The 16,245-nt window shown below is 41.0% G+C and overlaps 1 protein-coding gene across 3 annotated transcripts in view; it reads right to left on the bottom strand.

Moving 5' to 3' along the window:
* RASGRF2 (Ras protein specific guanine nucleotide releasing factor 2) overlaps positions 1 to 16,245 on the bottom strand; it is a 130,216-nt gene that overhangs the window by 70,426 nt on the left and 43,545 nt on the right. For all 3 annotated transcript variants that reach the window (XM_066569083.1, XM_066569084.1, XM_066569085.1), the window contains exons 3-8: positions 7,678 to 7,825; positions 6,087 to 6,176; positions 4,678 to 4,931; positions 3,703 to 3,782; positions 3,060 to 3,253; positions 1,767 to 1,876 (exon numbers count right to left, since the gene is read on the bottom strand). In XM_066569083.1, coding sequence (XP_066425180.1) covers positions 1,767 to 1,876; positions 3,060 to 3,253; positions 3,703 to 3,782; positions 4,678 to 4,931; positions 6,087 to 6,176; positions 7,678 to 7,825 — 876 coding nt within the window. The remainder of the gene's footprint in view (positions 1 to 1,766; positions 1,877 to 3,059; positions 3,254 to 3,702; positions 3,783 to 4,677; positions 4,932 to 6,086; positions 6,177 to 7,677; positions 7,826 to 16,245) is intronic.

Genomic DNA, 16,245 nt, shown 5'->3' with positions numbered 1-16,245 from the left:
CCCTTTCCCTTTTTCCTTTCCCCTTTCTCCTTTTTCCTTTCCCCTTTCTCCTTTCCCCTTTCCCTTTTTCCTTTCCCCTTTCCCCTTTCCCTTTTTCCTTTCCCCTTTCCCTTTTTCCTTTCCCCTTTCCCCTTTCCCTTTCCCCTTTCTCCTTTTTCCTTTCCCCTTTCTCCTTTTTCCTTTCTCCTTTCCCCTTTCTCCTTTCCCCTTTCTCCTTTTTCCTTTCCCCTTTCTCCTTTCTCCTTTCTCCTTTCCCTTTCTCCTTTCTCCTTTCCCCTTTCTCCTTTCCCTTTTTCCTTTCCCCTTTCCCTTTTTCCTTTCCCCTTTCCCCTTTTCCTTTCCCCTTTCCCCTTTCCCTTTTTCCTTTCCCCTTTCCCCTTTCTCCTTTTTCCTTTCCCCTTTCCCTTTTTCCTTTCCCCTTTCCCCTTTTTCCTTTCCTCTTTCTCCTTTCCCCTTTCTCCTTTCCCCTTTCTCCTTTTTCCTTTCCCCTTTCTCCTTTTTCCTTTCCCCTTTCCCCTTTCTCCTTGCTTCTTTCTCCTTTCTCCTTTTTCCTTGCTTCTTTCTCCTTTCTCCTTTCCCCTTTCTCCTTTCTCCTCTCTCATTTCCTTTCTCCTTTCTCCTTTCCTTTTCTTTCCTTGAAATTGCCTTTCTTTGACATTTCCTTTCCCTCAACAACCAGAGCTTTGACATTTCAACATTTCCTTTTTCCTTATTGCTCTTTCTATAGGCATTCTCCCCTTACTGAGAAAAATACATATTTTTTTAGTGCTGAAACCAACCCAGGAGCTTATATGCTCTTGCAATTATATTTTCCTAAAGTGAAATTGGACTGCAGTTCCTGGAATCTCCTCCTCCCTCAGAACTATCTTAAAGGGATGGAAATGAGTCAGTTCATTTTACATTTATGGTCTCTACTGACTTTATGAGCAGAGAGGATCAGTCAGTCTCAAACTCCAGTTCTGAGTGTTCAGTGGTGAATCAGTTGGATCAGCAGTGAACTCTGACTTATGTGATGAAGCCAGTCCAAAGCTGATTTATCTGCTTGTGCAGATCTTTTACAACTAAATATTGTCCAAGCACATCTTTAGTGAATTCTCCAGACACTGAATATTTATATCCTGGAGTTCACTCATGCTCTCTTTGTTCACAGCAGAATACTGCATTTCCCAGAGAGGAGAAACACATTTCCCACTGGGCTGATGAGAGAAATATCTGAGAAAAGTCTGGGGGTTCAGGGAAGAGCTTCATTGCGCAGGTTTCCACCAGGAGGAAAAGTTCTCAGAATATATCTGGAGTTCCTGCTTATCTGGCATTATTTGAAGCAAATATGAAATTCACTTTTCACACTAGTACACTAAAATTATAACACAGATAGAGAACTAGATACTTTCCAAGACCATAATTATTTAAAATGCCCTTCTCTCTTTAAATTAAGAAAAATAAAAATTTTTTTTTGTAAAGAAAACTGCTCTGTTCATAACCCAGGAATAGGTGGTTTCTGTAGTGATTTCAATTCTCCCTAACCAAAATACAAGGAGATACTTGGAGATTTAAATTTGCCAAAAAGAAAAAAAAATAGAACAGGCAAAATATTACACTGAGATATTTTTGTTATTTTTCATTATCTTCTGTTTTGGGTTTGATACTTTTCTTTAAAATGCATATCTTTTTAAAAGAGCAAAAACAAACAAAAATAAAGAAAAACTGGTTTTTCTTTTCAAAACCTTTAATTCTAAATTATCAAAGATAAGGTAGAAAAATCTTACCTTGAAAGTTCCTCCAGTTTAGATTTAGCAAATTCAAGGCTTTTTCTCTCAACGTGTTCGTGTGGTGTGTGAGCCAAAAGTTCGTGAAGTGTTATAATGTATCTGGGAATCTTGAAACCAGTAAGATATAATATCAGTAAATCCATATATACCTTCCCTCAATTTTAATAGATGATGAGCATGTAAATTTCTTTTGACATTGAAATTACCAGGTGACCTGTCTGCATTCAGCTAACATTCACATTGCACAAAAGGAGATGGAAGAATGTCCAGTATTTGACTATTAAAGGCTACAGGGTAACAAGGACCCTTCAGAGCTTTTAACCACAGAAAGAAGGACCCTTCAGAGCTTTTAACCAAGTGATGGTGCAGCATAACTGCTCTGACACAACAAGATTTATGTAGGAGGAGAGGCAAAATTATGCTCATGTGGAAAGTCACCAGCAATGACATAATAACATTCCTCATCACACAGGAACAGGACCATCTCCTTCCCTCCCTTGACCTGGCTTCAACTCAACCCAAAGAAACCCCGTACCCACAAAAACTTTAAAATATACCACTTCAAAAATTAAAAAAGCATTGCTGCAGGTGCTAATGGCTCCTTCGGCTAATATTAATAACTACTCCTAATATAAGTGACACTTATGCCCCTTTTTAATTTTTTTTCTCTATCTGGCTTTCCAATAACTGCAGAAACTGAGGGGGTTCACTATTCCTCGGATGAACAAAATGTCAGGTTAAATGAAAAAGACATAAAATTCTCAGGCCAGTGCTTCACAGACATCTTAAAACAGCAGAAAATGCCTACTCCAGGGAGATCACAGTAAAAATCAGGAGGGTAAGCACAGTTTTCAAAACTTCTGCAGTTTATTTTTCATTTTCTAAAGACCAAGTCACTTGAGAGCAAAGCAGGGAGAAAGATACCAAATGAATTCCCAGTAAGGTGCTTATGGCTGTTCTAAGTTCCTGAATATCATCCCTCTCTGGGCTTTATAACCAGGGGTCCCAAGTCAAGGACCTGCTCCTTGCCAATTTTCTTTGGTGCCATCCTCATCCCACACTCCCCTCAACATTCCTGATACTGAACAAAGATGAGCCAGCATAGCTGGGGAGGAGATCTCCACAAGCAGAGTCTTGGCGTAACAACAAAATAAATTACACCAAACTAATTTTCAGGAGAGTATTTCTAGTTAGGCAAGATGAGCCCTCAATCAATTGCAATGTCAGTAACATAAAATGAATCTACCAAACAGTAAAATTAAATATACACAAAAAATACACAGGGAGTACCTGAAACATGGGGTAGGTAAGGAAGGTTTCCAGCATTCTGCCCTCACATGCTGGGTTGGCTTCATATTGCTTCAAGAGTTTGTCAAAATCTCTGTTTTGCTTACAGTTTGCCAGCACTTGTAGGCTATATTGATGATTCCGAACAAATTCTTGATATATGTTCAGCATTGGCAGCAGAATGTCAAATAGGTCAGCTAAAAAAAAAGCAGAAAAATGCCTTTTTTTTTTCCCCAGCTACTCATGTATTGAAATACATTTTTAAAGAAAATGTGTTTTCCAGTGTTTTCTCTGGAAGTGAATTACTATAATCAGTTCTGTTTCCAATACACTGACAATTTAGGAACATTAAACGTAGGTTTTTCACCTGCCCAGTGGTGGTTGTTCTGATTACCTAATGGTCAGATAGCATTACAAAAATTACAAATCTAATCAATGCTTAGGGCAGAGGAATTCTCATATACAGACCATTTCTGCCCGCATGGGATTCCCACTACACCTGATCTTGTGGTTTTAACCTTGCATATGCATATTCCTTTTAAAAGGGACTTCTAAGAAGTCATGTCTTTAGAAAAAAAAAAATCCCTACTGATTATTCAAAAATAAATATGAAAGTTATACCCCTGTAGAAAATAAAGTAACTTACCTAGGATTAAGGTAGGCCAGTTAGCTATTCTTGCTTTTAAGCCCTGGTGAAATATCTCATGAAGAAACATGATTGTTTCACTGAAAAACAAGTATTTAAACAAACAAAAAGACAATTCTGGTTTTATTTTCTGATTAATAATTCACAGAGAAACATCTCTTCCTCTTTTGCACTTTGCTAGAAAAAAAACAGAAGACAGTTATTGTTATGGAAATAAGTGCTTCCTTTTATTGCATTGTTTAAAAATACTAGCTCAGTGCTTCTAAAAAACTCATAGTATTCAATATAAATATTCCAACATCGTATTCATATTCTAGCAAGGGAAAGGAAACCTGCCTCATGACTAAAGGAACATATTCTATTTCTCAGAAGTTTGGGGCAGGCTTGGATGCAACCCCAGTCCTGTATCTAATGTTAGATGCCTCCTGGGCTACTTGAACATGCTCATTACAGCAGTACTTGGATGCCTAATGAAAGAACAATTCCTTTTTTGCAGGATATGAAAAGACAAGTGAGAGAGAAGGAGATTCCTTAGGCAGGACAACAGAAAATAGAAGCTTTGACATTCTCATCCTCAGGGTCTTGTTGGGATCATATGAGGCCACTAAGTCCAGTTTTGCTCTCTTAAGAGAAAAAAAGAAACAGGAAAGGTGACAGAAAATTATGGGAACTGCCCTAAGAGGCACCATCTGTCCTTTTTTGCCTTTAGCAGAAGAAGACACAGAATGCAGGGAGGTAAAGAGGTCATGCTGGTTTTCAACAGCATCACCTGCAGCACCTTTGCCTTTCAGCCCTGGAAGAGTGTCTGGCTCAGTGACACCACCTGCACCAGAGCAAAACAGGAGCCAGGACTTTGACTTCAGCTGAACCAGAATGGGAACAAGCACTCAGGGACACCCACCAAAAAAAACCCCAAATAAAAAGCCACAGAAACCTCCCCAACCAACAAAAAAATCCCAGAAAGGTCCCCTATACCTGTTGAGGAAAATGCTGCTGACGTCGTCGTGGCTGATGGGCGGCTTCTTGGAGCTCGCTGCCATCCTCAGGGGCCGCAGGAAGCAGTTCACCAGGACATAAAGCTGGTGCACGTACTCAGACTCAGCCTCCACCATGTTGAAAACTATCTGGTTCCTCTTCCTCATGCTCTCTGCATGAGGGGAACAAATATAGTCTTGGACAATGGTTTTCCATTTTCTTCTGCACAGCCAGCCCCGCATAAAGCTCTGAACCTAAAAAGGGATCACGCAGGAAAAGAAAGTTAAAAAAACATATTACATGACTTATCATAAGCTCTTCACTGTAGAAACAATTCTCAAAAGTCTTTGTGCAAAAATAAAAATGTTCCTTTATTGATATATAATTGCTCTGTAATTAAATATATTTTATATTTCTGTTTGTTAAGGGTCATAATTGTTGCCAGGAAACAGACTGTAAAACATGGGGTACGCAGAAGGGAATCTTTCACTGCAAGCTGCAGTGTTGTCCCCCTCCCATCAGCACGAGTGCAGTTCCTTCTTCCTCCCCCTAGAGCATTTCTCTTATACCCCAAAGGTAGCCTGCAATACCTCCAGGTAACACAGTCCAGCACAGACTCAATATCATTATTGGCAGAATTCTTAAATTTTTTTTTAAGCTCACTTTGCTTTCCATTTTGAACAGATAACACTTGACATGGGTATTTAAAGTTAGGTATCAATACATTGCTTGGTATCAGACACCAAAGCAACAAACATGGTACTCAAAACCACAGATTTTTGGCATTCTTAAAAAGCACCTCTATGTCATGGAAAAATCTAACTAAGCACAATATCGGAAGTTGCAAATGGACTAAAGATTACAGAAGAGGTCTACATCTGGTCACAGGAAATTTCATTATGTCTGTGCCCTGATCTTGATGTGGAGATCAAGAGAGAATGAGAAGTGCAAAATTTCACTGGTATCAGTTTACTCTGAAAAAATAACTTTAAATAAAAGGGGCCCAGCTGTCAAAATGACCAGGACACAGAATACAGTGAATTACATACAGATTCAAAGCTCTCTTGCTACTAAAATGGGCATTCCCAGCTTGTGCAACAATGGTTAATCTACACAAAAAGGGAAACTCACACCAAGTTACCAGCCCAGGGCCGACCCTGGCTCAGACTACACACCCCAGAAAAAGACAGAAACCAGACACATCCCATGAAGGATTTCATGCAAATACATCACAAGATTAAGCGTGGCACAAAAATAAATGTAATTGAAGAGATTTAAGTAAGGGCAGGGTAAAGAAAAACTTGCTATTCTACTGTACTTAAAAAAAAAAAAAAAACCTAGGCCAAAAAACAGAGGCACACCCCTCATCCCACCCTCCTCCCTTTAAGCACAAAAGACTTCATGTTTACCTTCTTAATTTTTTTAATATCTGGATCTTCGTCTTCCTGGTTGCCTTGATAAGGTCGCATTTTTTCCTTTGTTTTATTCAGTGCTACAATCTGACAAAACCAAACACTCATTAATTGCTTCCTCGAGTTAAGGAAACCCTTGGCTGGAGAACTACCAGAACAACAAATTCCCCTTCCCCCAGCCTGTGAAAGGGGCACAGAACGACCAGCACACATCTGGGGACAAGGACTGGGGCACTTCAGGCCAGTACATGTCCCTGTGCAGCTGGAAGGGGGACCCAGAACCAGCAGGTTCTGCCCCCAAAACTAACTGTGCCTTTTGGGCTTTATCAGCCTGGGGCTGCAACAAGATTTCTAACAACATCCAGGGAATCAGAGCAGTCTGGGACAGTCCTTAACACCATCACAGCCAAACTCAAACCTGAAGGCAGGGAGGAAACAGTGAAATCGGTGGCACCCACTCTGCAAAGCAGTGCGTCATCTTAGGGGGATGAAAGGATGGCAGGATGGCAGGAAAAGTAACCTAATCAGCCCAACAGACCTCAATATTTCAAAGAAAATTATTATTCTAAGAAGTCACTGGGGGACTGTTATATATTAACCTCACTGGGTTCTGTGATTTTCACAGAAATACTGAATATCACTGATGCCTTCAGTTTGAGCTTTCATATTCTCCAGACTCTGTAATGCATTGTAAATAACTCTGAACTCCATGTAAAGCGTCAGCTGCTCTCCTCACAGCTCAGTCCCACAGAACAATCCTTCTCCAGCCCCAGAACCAAGGACACCGCTGCAGCTTCAGCCCAAAAAGTGCAAACAACAGGGAATGGAGGAGAGCAACTTGGGAGGGTGGGACTGCAGAACCTGGAGCTGGAATTGGACAATGAACCCCAGTATGGAAATGGACCAGAACTCATAAAAGTGTGAAAACTCATGACTTGGGGTCCATCTTGGGTCCACCTTGGGTGCGCCTCTGTAGCCACAGCTCTCTTCATGGAGAGCAGGGAGGCACAACTTCCCAAGGATATTTCCTGGGAATTGCAACAAGGAACCTCAGAGAAAGAGAAAACAATTCTTATCTCTATTCTCTGCTCCTGATGCTTTTGCACATGTGGAATATGTTAGGAAGATTGAAGGGAGTTCTTAATTGGATTCTGGTGATGGTTTCTTATATTAATTGGCCTGTTGGGTCAAAGATGTGTCCTGGCTGTCTCAGACAGTCACAGGTTTTTCTTTAGTATTTTTTTAGCATTCTTTTAGTATTCTTTAGAATAGTATGTCTTTAATATAGTATAGTATAATATGATTAATATAATATAATATAATTTTAATAAAGCAATTGTACAGCATTCTGAATCAATGGAGTGAGATGCCAATCATTCCCTGCATCAAGCGCTCCTGATTCTTCTCCACCCAAGGTGGAGCCATGGCCAGGTTCTTGTACTGCCCAAGGTGAATCCTTTGAAGGACTTTCAATAAATCCCCACTTTATTCCTTTAGCTCTGTCTAGCTCTGCTCTAGGAGCCTCCCAAGGCATCCCCACCCAGCAGAAGGCTCCAGTCAGTGAGTGCCTGGTGGCTCTGGCACTCACCTCTGACTTGAGCCTCTCGATCTCCGTGTCCTGGTCCTCCAGCTGGTGCCGGAGCTGGTTGGCCGCCACCTTCTCGGTCTCCACGATCTGCACCAGGTGGATGTACTTCTGCATCAGCACCTCCCGCTCAATCAGGATGTCCGAGTAGCTGCCAGGGAAAGGACAGGTCACTAAAAGCAGCCACATGCTGGGCTTTAGTGCGTTTAGTTTAAGAAGGCTTCTGCTCCTCAAACAACTGTATAAACAGAGACTGGTTCTGGTGAAAAAATGTTTTAAATGATTCCTCTTCTGTGCCTAAAGAACTGTTCATAATTATTGTATTTGCAGGGTGTCCCGACGAAGGAAGGAATGATGAATCTGGCTCCATGTTCTCAGAAAGCTAATTTATTATTTTATGATACTATAATATATTAAAGAATACTATACAAAACTATACTAAAGAATACAGAAAGGATACTTACAGAATGCTAAAAGGATAATAATGAAAACTCCTGACTCTCTCCAGAGTCCTGACACAGCTTGGCCCTGATTGGCCAAAGAGTGAAAACAACTCACAGCAGAATCCAATGGAACAATCACCTGTGGGTAAACAATCTCCAAACACATTCCAGACAAGCAGAACACAGGAGAAGCAAATGAGATAATATTGTTTTCCTTTTCTCTGAGGCTTCTCAGCTTCCCAGGAGAAAAATCCTGGGCGAAGGGATTTTTCAGAAAATGTGAATGCCACACATAATATTCATTAGTCTTCTTGGCATGATAACCAACTGTGCAAAACATTACTATTGTTAGATATTTATTATTGTTATATGTTTACTGTTGTTAGATATTTATTACTGCTAGATATCTAACTACTGTTAGATGTTTACCATTGTTAGATATTTATCATTGTTATGTATTTACTATTGTTAGACATTTACTGTTGGTAGATATTTATCTATTATTACATACCTATTATTAGTACATATTTAGAATAGAAACTAGACAAGGTAGAGACTTTGTCAAGCCTCTAAGGGGGGGGGAAATGATACCTTAAGATTTAGCTTTCCTATTTTCCAGATTCTGTACTGCATCAGTACAAAACTCTGAACTTCATATAAAGTGTTATATCTCCTCACAGTTTACTTAGACAAAACAATCCTTTTCCAGCCTAATATATTTTTCATAAACACCTAATTTATTTCTTTATTCTGCTTAGCCTCTGTTCTAGGTGTCTTCAGGCATCACAACCCCGTCATGGGACATGGAGAGATAATGTAGCCCCAGTGGCAATAAGCCTGCAGAACCACGCTTGTTTGGTTTAAGTTATAATGTGCAGCTTCATCATAAACCACCCAAATCATAATCACCAAATCATCCAAACTGAGACAGTTTAACATCCTTTTTTAGACACTGCTGCAACAGTACCCAGTTTCACAATATTCAGCTAATGAGAGCAAGATAACAGCACTTTTTATGAGCTTCTAATTCTCATGCCTGGCCAAAGAACTCAGTAAATTCAATTTGTTTTATGTATTTTAAGGTCTTGATTTTTTCCCATCTTTTGGGAGGACTTGGGGGAGCATGTAGCACTTCATCAGAACTATTTCTCTCCATCTGCCAGATCAATTTATGGAAGAATTCCCATCAAAACTGTCATTATGGTGAGCTAACACATGTTTTATTTTTTAGGCCTTTTTAAAATTACTGAAATAAATGCCTTTAATCCAATCAGTATCAGGAACCACAGTATCAGTCTTTCCTTTAGCTCTTGGGCAGCTTTTCCCTGCAAAGGGACAATATCCCTAGTGCAATCAGATGCCACAATCAGAGCACCATGTCAGAAATGCTTCCCAGCCTCAGGCAAAGGAGAAATCAATTCCTCCCTATGCAGCATCTTCACCAGACTGATCCTGGAGCAGCAAAATCAAGACACTTTGCTGCCTCTTACCCCGAGTTTTAGGAAGGTTCTTCCTCTGAGAATTATGGAAATTTACAAGATAAAGACCAAACAAAACACAGCAGAATGAAGGCCCTAAATCATTGACAACGGATCCCTCACTGTTTGATATCATATCTTTTTCTATTGCTGAGTTTGAGCACGGCATTTAACAGAAGGAACTTTGTGATTGCAAATCCCTTCCCTTTAAATATCTGCCTGCTTATTATAGCACTCATAAAACAATGAATATTTGCTATTAAATACCGTGAGGTTCCTAAAATTGCAGTAATGTGCATCATCTACAATGCGGTTTTTCTGTAAATATTTACTTGTATTTCAATCAGTGCTTGTACACCTCCACACTGGAGGGGGCCAATATTAACCACAGCTCTTGAATTCAACACCTAACCTAGAAAACAAGCTTGGATTTAAAATAATTAGAATAAGTTTCCACAGCTATCATAAACTAATATTTTTCCTTCCTTGTAGAGATTATAAAAAGAATAAGTAGGGAATTTAGTTCTATTACATTTGCTGTTATATTTTGACTACTGCAGAAGTAAACAATACACTGGAAAAAGGAAGGTCAGGGCACCTCTTCCAACAAGTAAAAACCACACATAAATAAATCTATCATGAAGCAATCCACTTATCCTTCAGCTGTGCAAGAAACAGCAGTAAAGCAGTAAAGTATGAGACTAGTTCTTCAGAATTTTTTTTTGTTTTGTTTTGTTTTGTTTTGCAAGAATTCTGGGGTTTTTCTTCAGAAACCAGAGTACTTCACCTCTTTGCACCCTAGAAAGGCATTTGTACATTCTAAAAATTATCTGAATCAAAAGCACTAATCATGTCTGAGTTAGCACTAATTGTTCTACAATATTATTAGGATAAAAATATATGTAACATATGTAATGAAGTGCTTTGATTTAAATTTAATATAAATAGTCTTTCCCACCTAAAACCAAATCCAGACAGGTGAAACACTCTCTTTTTCTATTTATCCTTTTCATAATATTCTAGAGGCTTTGCTACCAATCGTTTTCAATAGAGAATTTGAGGGGTTTCACTTTGGTTTTATTTAAACTGAGGAAAATAGTAGGACATAGACTCACAAGGATAAACTGCTGATGTAGGATCCAATATATTGTTATATACAGTGCTTCTCTTCCACTTTTTTGTTTCTTCCTTTAGGGGAAGAAATTTATGTGTGTTTTTTGGATTCTTTAAATGCATTAAGCTGGACAGCTTTGCTTTACTGCTCTGGAAAACTGAAGATTTTGTTCTTTTGAGATGCTCTTAGAGCAATTCGGGGAGGGGGTGGGGCTTTTTGCTGTCTAAAATGTCAGACTCAGCCTGGAAACCAAACAACATCTCCTTCACTCCCATAATTAGCAGTACAAAGAAGAGTTAATTAGAAAAGACTGTGTACACCTACACTAACTTATAATAGGCTAAATCCATTTTCCTTCTCAAAACTACTGCGGGGAACAGAAAAATCACAGGTTTTTGGCATAAACTTCACATTCTTCCAACAGCCTCTTCCATCCATCTCTCTGCATGCCTGAGTAGAGATCACCATGTCCAAATGTGTTAATCTGAATATCCAGAGTAATCCCAGGAGCCTTACAAGAGGACAGGATATCAATACTGACATGAACACATATGTATAAAAAATCCTTGTAAGAAAAAATTGTACCAAAACGTTCAGATGTCAAAGCAACACAGGAAAATATATAAAGCAACTTGTAAGCACCCAGTCTGAGTCTGCTTTTTGTCTAGGGTATCGTTTAATAGAAAGAAACAACTGCTGCAAACCACAGCTTTTATGACTTTTTATTAATATTTTTCTGAGGGAAGCAATTCTGTAATGTCTAAAACATCCTGAAAGCTGAGGCTGAACCTGTCTACTACCACCATCAGTAGGAACAGGGCTCCAACCAGGTACTTCAAGAACCTCTGTTTGACCACCACCCACCACATGGAGATAGGAAGAAAGTAATAAAACCCTGATAAAAAGTGCTGCACCATTCAGTCTGACATGCTCAGAAAACCTAGGAAAACTGGAGAAATTTTAGCCTCTGGCAGCAAGCCAGGACACAAGTTCCAGTAGTGCTACCAGCAAAAACTTTTGAGTTTTGTCCCAGAATGAGACCAGAGTTATGGTTCATTGGAGTAGTCCATGCTAATTGCACTAAAGCTGCTCAGGCTGCTGGGAGAAGTAGGCATTTGGTCTGGCCACATCAAACCACCCTCTTGAAAAGCAAAATGCACAGCCTAACTCACTCCTTATGAAAACCAGGCTCTAGCTGTCTGCAAGGCAGAAGACATTACCCGCATTGTCCCCACACCCACCTTGAGCTGCTGCAGGACTCCTTAACAGAGGAGAAAGAGCCTCCAGACAGGGTTTAAAGCCTCATGGCACAGCCACAGTAAAAGCTACACTAGAACATAACCAATCCACCCCTGTGGCTCCAAGCAAGGTGCCTTGGGGTGTGATCCAGGGTTCTGAGGGATCCCTGTGCCACACAGAGCCACAGGGCACCTTGACAACTCCACACCCCAAATGGTTTTTACTACATGATCCTTTTAACTAAGAGGGGGAAATGCCAGCTGGGAGACAGAGCCTTTGGAAAAGTGGGGCCAACAACCAACGCACCCAAACCATGTCCATGGGGAATGGCTCGCTCAGGAGCAGGGTGTGAGGGGAGGGAAGGCCATCCTGTCGTGCGGGATGGAGACTGTGCTGGAAACACCCCTCACCAGCCAGTGTGTCACCCACCAGACTCACACCTCACACCAAAACCAGCTGCTCCCATTGTCATGGCACGCCAGCCAGGAAAATATGACCATTTAGATATGGAATAATAATCCCAATATTTAGGAATGGTCAGATATGAACCCTTTAGGAATTCATCCACAAACAAGATGGAGGAGAATGGCACCCTACCCCACTCTGAAAAACTGAGACAGGACTCAAAGTGAGAGCAGCCATGAATCACAGAATCGTGGCATGGGTTGGGTTGAAGGGACATTAAAGATCAGCCAGTGCCACCCCTGCCATGGCAGGGACACCTTCCACTCTTCCAGGCTGCTCCCAGCCTGGCCTTGGGCAGTGCCAGGGATGCAGGGGCAGCCCCAGCTGCTCTGGGCACCCTGTGCCAGGGCCTGCCCACCCTGCCAGGGAACAATTCCTTCTCAATATCAATTTTAAGTTCCTCTTTTAGTTAAAAACCTTTCCCCCTCATCCTCTTGCTATCTGCCCATGTAAAACATCATTCTCACTCTTTTTCAGGAGCCCCCTTTCAGAGGGAATCTCATGAAAAGCCGCCACAAGGTGTGCCCACAGGCTGTGGAAAGCCTCTGCTCATCTCCTCTCAGGCTGAGAGCAGCCACCAAGCAAAGGGGTGTGAAACTTCTTATGGGCTAGAGGGATGAATATTTTGGAGTTGTACAAGGCTTGTTATGGAAGTGCAGGAACAAAAGGTAGGGAAAGGGAGGCATGGAATAGGTTTGAGGAGCAGCAAGCTTTGGAAAACACAGAGATAAGGGGATAAAAGGGGATAAAGGATCTCAGGTAAGCACAGTGATCAATACACTTGTCTGGCCATGATCTGCACATCACCACCATAACCCATCCTGCCTTCTCACCAAACCCACCTCTCGCTCCTCTCCTTGGTGAGGAGACTCCATGTGTGCATCCCTGTGGCTCTCAGTGCCACTTTCTGGAGCTGGCACCACGAGCCCACAGGTCCCTGCAGTGCCGGGAGCACACAGAAGAGGTGAAGATGAGAGCCTGGCCCAGGTGTGTGACACCAGCCATGCCTGAGCCGGGCCAGCCGAGCGCTGGGGACACGCCAAGGCCAGCCTGCACCAACAGGGATTTGGCTGCTGGAAAGGGTTTAAACTAAACTAAACCCAACTTTACTTAACCCAACGGTTTAGTGACTAATTAGAAACTCCAGGGTGCTCTGCTCGACACAATGCAAAGCAAACAAAAGCAGCTTTTGGGAACACCACGGGCCTGGGTGGCTGGCTGAGGGATGGCTCTGCAGGCCCCTGTGTGCCCAGCTGGAGCCAAGGGCAGCACAGGCAGGGTTTTATATTTTTCAAATCCTGTGCAGCTTTAGGGTATAACTCTAAACTACATATATACATATAGCATTAGCTACTGTCTTCACATTTTGGTCAGACAACACAGTCCCTCTGGGCCTGAAACTCAAGGGCACCCTACAGCCTCAGGCCCTGAAAGTATAAACAAAAGTGAATTGTTGGGGAGCAAACTAGGGGTAAATGACTTCATTACCTGAAGCTGAAATTGGAGGATTAACCCCTGAAATGCAAATGGACCAAACTTATAATTGCCTGAAAAACTTGTGACCATTTTCCATCTTGGGTGTAGCCTCTGGGAGGCTTCTGACTGCACAAGCTGCACCTTTTGAAGGCCTTTAATAAATACCCACTTTATTCTCTTAATCTTATCCAGCCTCTGTTCTAGGCAGCCACTCCAAGGCATCATCACGGGGTTGGAGGTCCAGGAGCAGCCCCTGGACGGCCTGCACAACTCAGTGATTTTTGGGGGGCTCACACTGGGTGTCTGTACTGGATGCACCTCTCTGCCTCACTCCCAGCCCACCAGAAACCACAAAATCCTGGTTATTAAAGCACCAGGCCTCAGCTAACACAGTTTTACTGACAGCAAGGCATCAGCACAGTGCAACTCTGAGATGCCACAGTGAGTTTACAACCACCTGCAAAATACTGTGTAAAATACACAGCAGAAGTGTGCCTGAAAATCTGAGAGAAAGCCTTTTCTGCTTCTGTTTGTTTTTAATTTTAAATTGCCAGTTAGAGGGCAGTAGTTCCTAGTACACCTTAAACAGTGACCCAGGTGAAAGAATTATTCCCATTTTCCTCCCTAATCTTCTCCCACATCACCTGTGCAGTGAGTAGACATGGAGGAATGAGATTGATTACAACTAAGCTGGCAATAAATTAAAAAAGCATATTTCATTTTCAAATCAGTTTCCCAATTAAGTTCACACTTGTGCCTGCATGAAAGGAGGGTTTTTCATTCCCACACGTGGGAATTTAAGACCTTGGAATAAGCTAAAGCAGAGAAGTCCAATAAATTTTATTAATCCTGCATTCATATGAAAAAAATAAAAGCATAAGAGTTTTTGAGCTAAATGCAAAAAAGTCTTAAAATATAGAAGATTTTGTAAGAGAGAGTGATAAGTACACCTCAGTGTATTGAGGGTGAAAGAGATTTTTTCATAAGAGAACAAGTTCTGGAAGACAGCCAAAACCAGGACTTCCCGATGCAGCCACTGACAGAGGAACTAGGACTTGCTAGGAATAAATCCTCGCCCAAAACTGTAGCTCAGAAGGAGCAAACCATGCTCTGCCACCCTGGATATTAAAGGGAAACCAAAATAGTAAACATTCAAATAAAATGGAAGGGGGAAAAAAGTAAGTACAGATATGGAACTGATAATGGGGTTCCAGTAAAATATACTGCATTAAATATCCCAATTCCTGCTCAAAAGCCAAACAATCCCCCATGTGAGGAGAGGGCTCTATGGACAGGAACAATGGACAACATCATAACAGAAAAGATCCTTTCATTAGGTACTGGCACCCAAATAAAATTCTTATTTACACAGAGCGGACCATGGGGTGCAGTGAGATTGCAGCATCCTTCTTTCAACACTGTTTATAACTGACAAAGTGAAGTAGACGTGGAAGAAATTTTGATGGCTACAAATATGTGTTGGGGGGAAAAAAAAAAACAAAAAGCAGTACAAAATTAGATTTTCTATATGTCAATTTAAGAAAACAAAAAGCCTCAACTACCTCAATTGCATTGTCTCAGCTCACACAGGGATTATCACAGCTCCTCATGAGGATATGACCCTCTGGAAAGCAATTACATACTTCCCTTTCTCAAATGCCAGCATATTCACACAGAACAAGATGTTCCCAGGTCTCTTTTCGATATAAGAGTAGTGGCAGTCTTCTCAATGCCTCCAACAATTTGTAACTAAGACACCTAGACAGTACAAAAAAGCATCTTTAAAGTGCTACATAAAATGCCATTCATCAATTCCTAAAAAAACCTTAGGTTAGTTCAAATCAACAATGGCACTTCAGAAGTTGCCAAAACTTCTCCCATTTGTCAAAAATACAGATAAACTTAAGGGAAAAAATCTAGATCATGATGAAGGCAAAATTCAATCCCTAAAGACAATCTGTGCTCTTTTGTTCAATGAAGTTGGGAAGAAAAGTCTTATAAATACTCAAAAACTATTATTTTAGCCTCTTTTTATCTATCTTCAGCAAAAGACCCAACGGTTTAGTAACTAATTAGAAACTCCAGGCTGTTCTACTCGACACAATGCAAAGCAAACAAAAGCAGCTTCCAGTGAAGGGGAAAATCATCAAAGCAAGGAGGTAACCCACAATAGGGAATGACACTCCATGCTTACCAACTAAAATTTACCTTTATTTTTGGTCGCTTGATGGAATTTTGTCCAAGAAAACACAAGAAAGTTGTGTCTGGGAAACTTCCCCATGAAAATTTAGATTTTCTCAATCACCTGTGCAGGAAAGGTGATTGAGAAAATCCCCCAAATGGCAAAGGACCTTGA

Source organism: Molothrus aeneus, chromosome Z (genome assembly GCF_037042795.1).
Source record: "Molothrus aeneus isolate 106 chromosome Z, BPBGC_Maene_1.0, whole genome shotgun sequence".
NCBI classification, from domain to species: Eukaryota; Metazoa; Chordata; class Aves; order Passeriformes; family Icteridae; genus Molothrus; species Molothrus aeneus.
The sequence above is the reverse complement of the archived record's forward strand: the minus strand, read 5'-3'. Positions and strand labels throughout refer to the sequence as shown.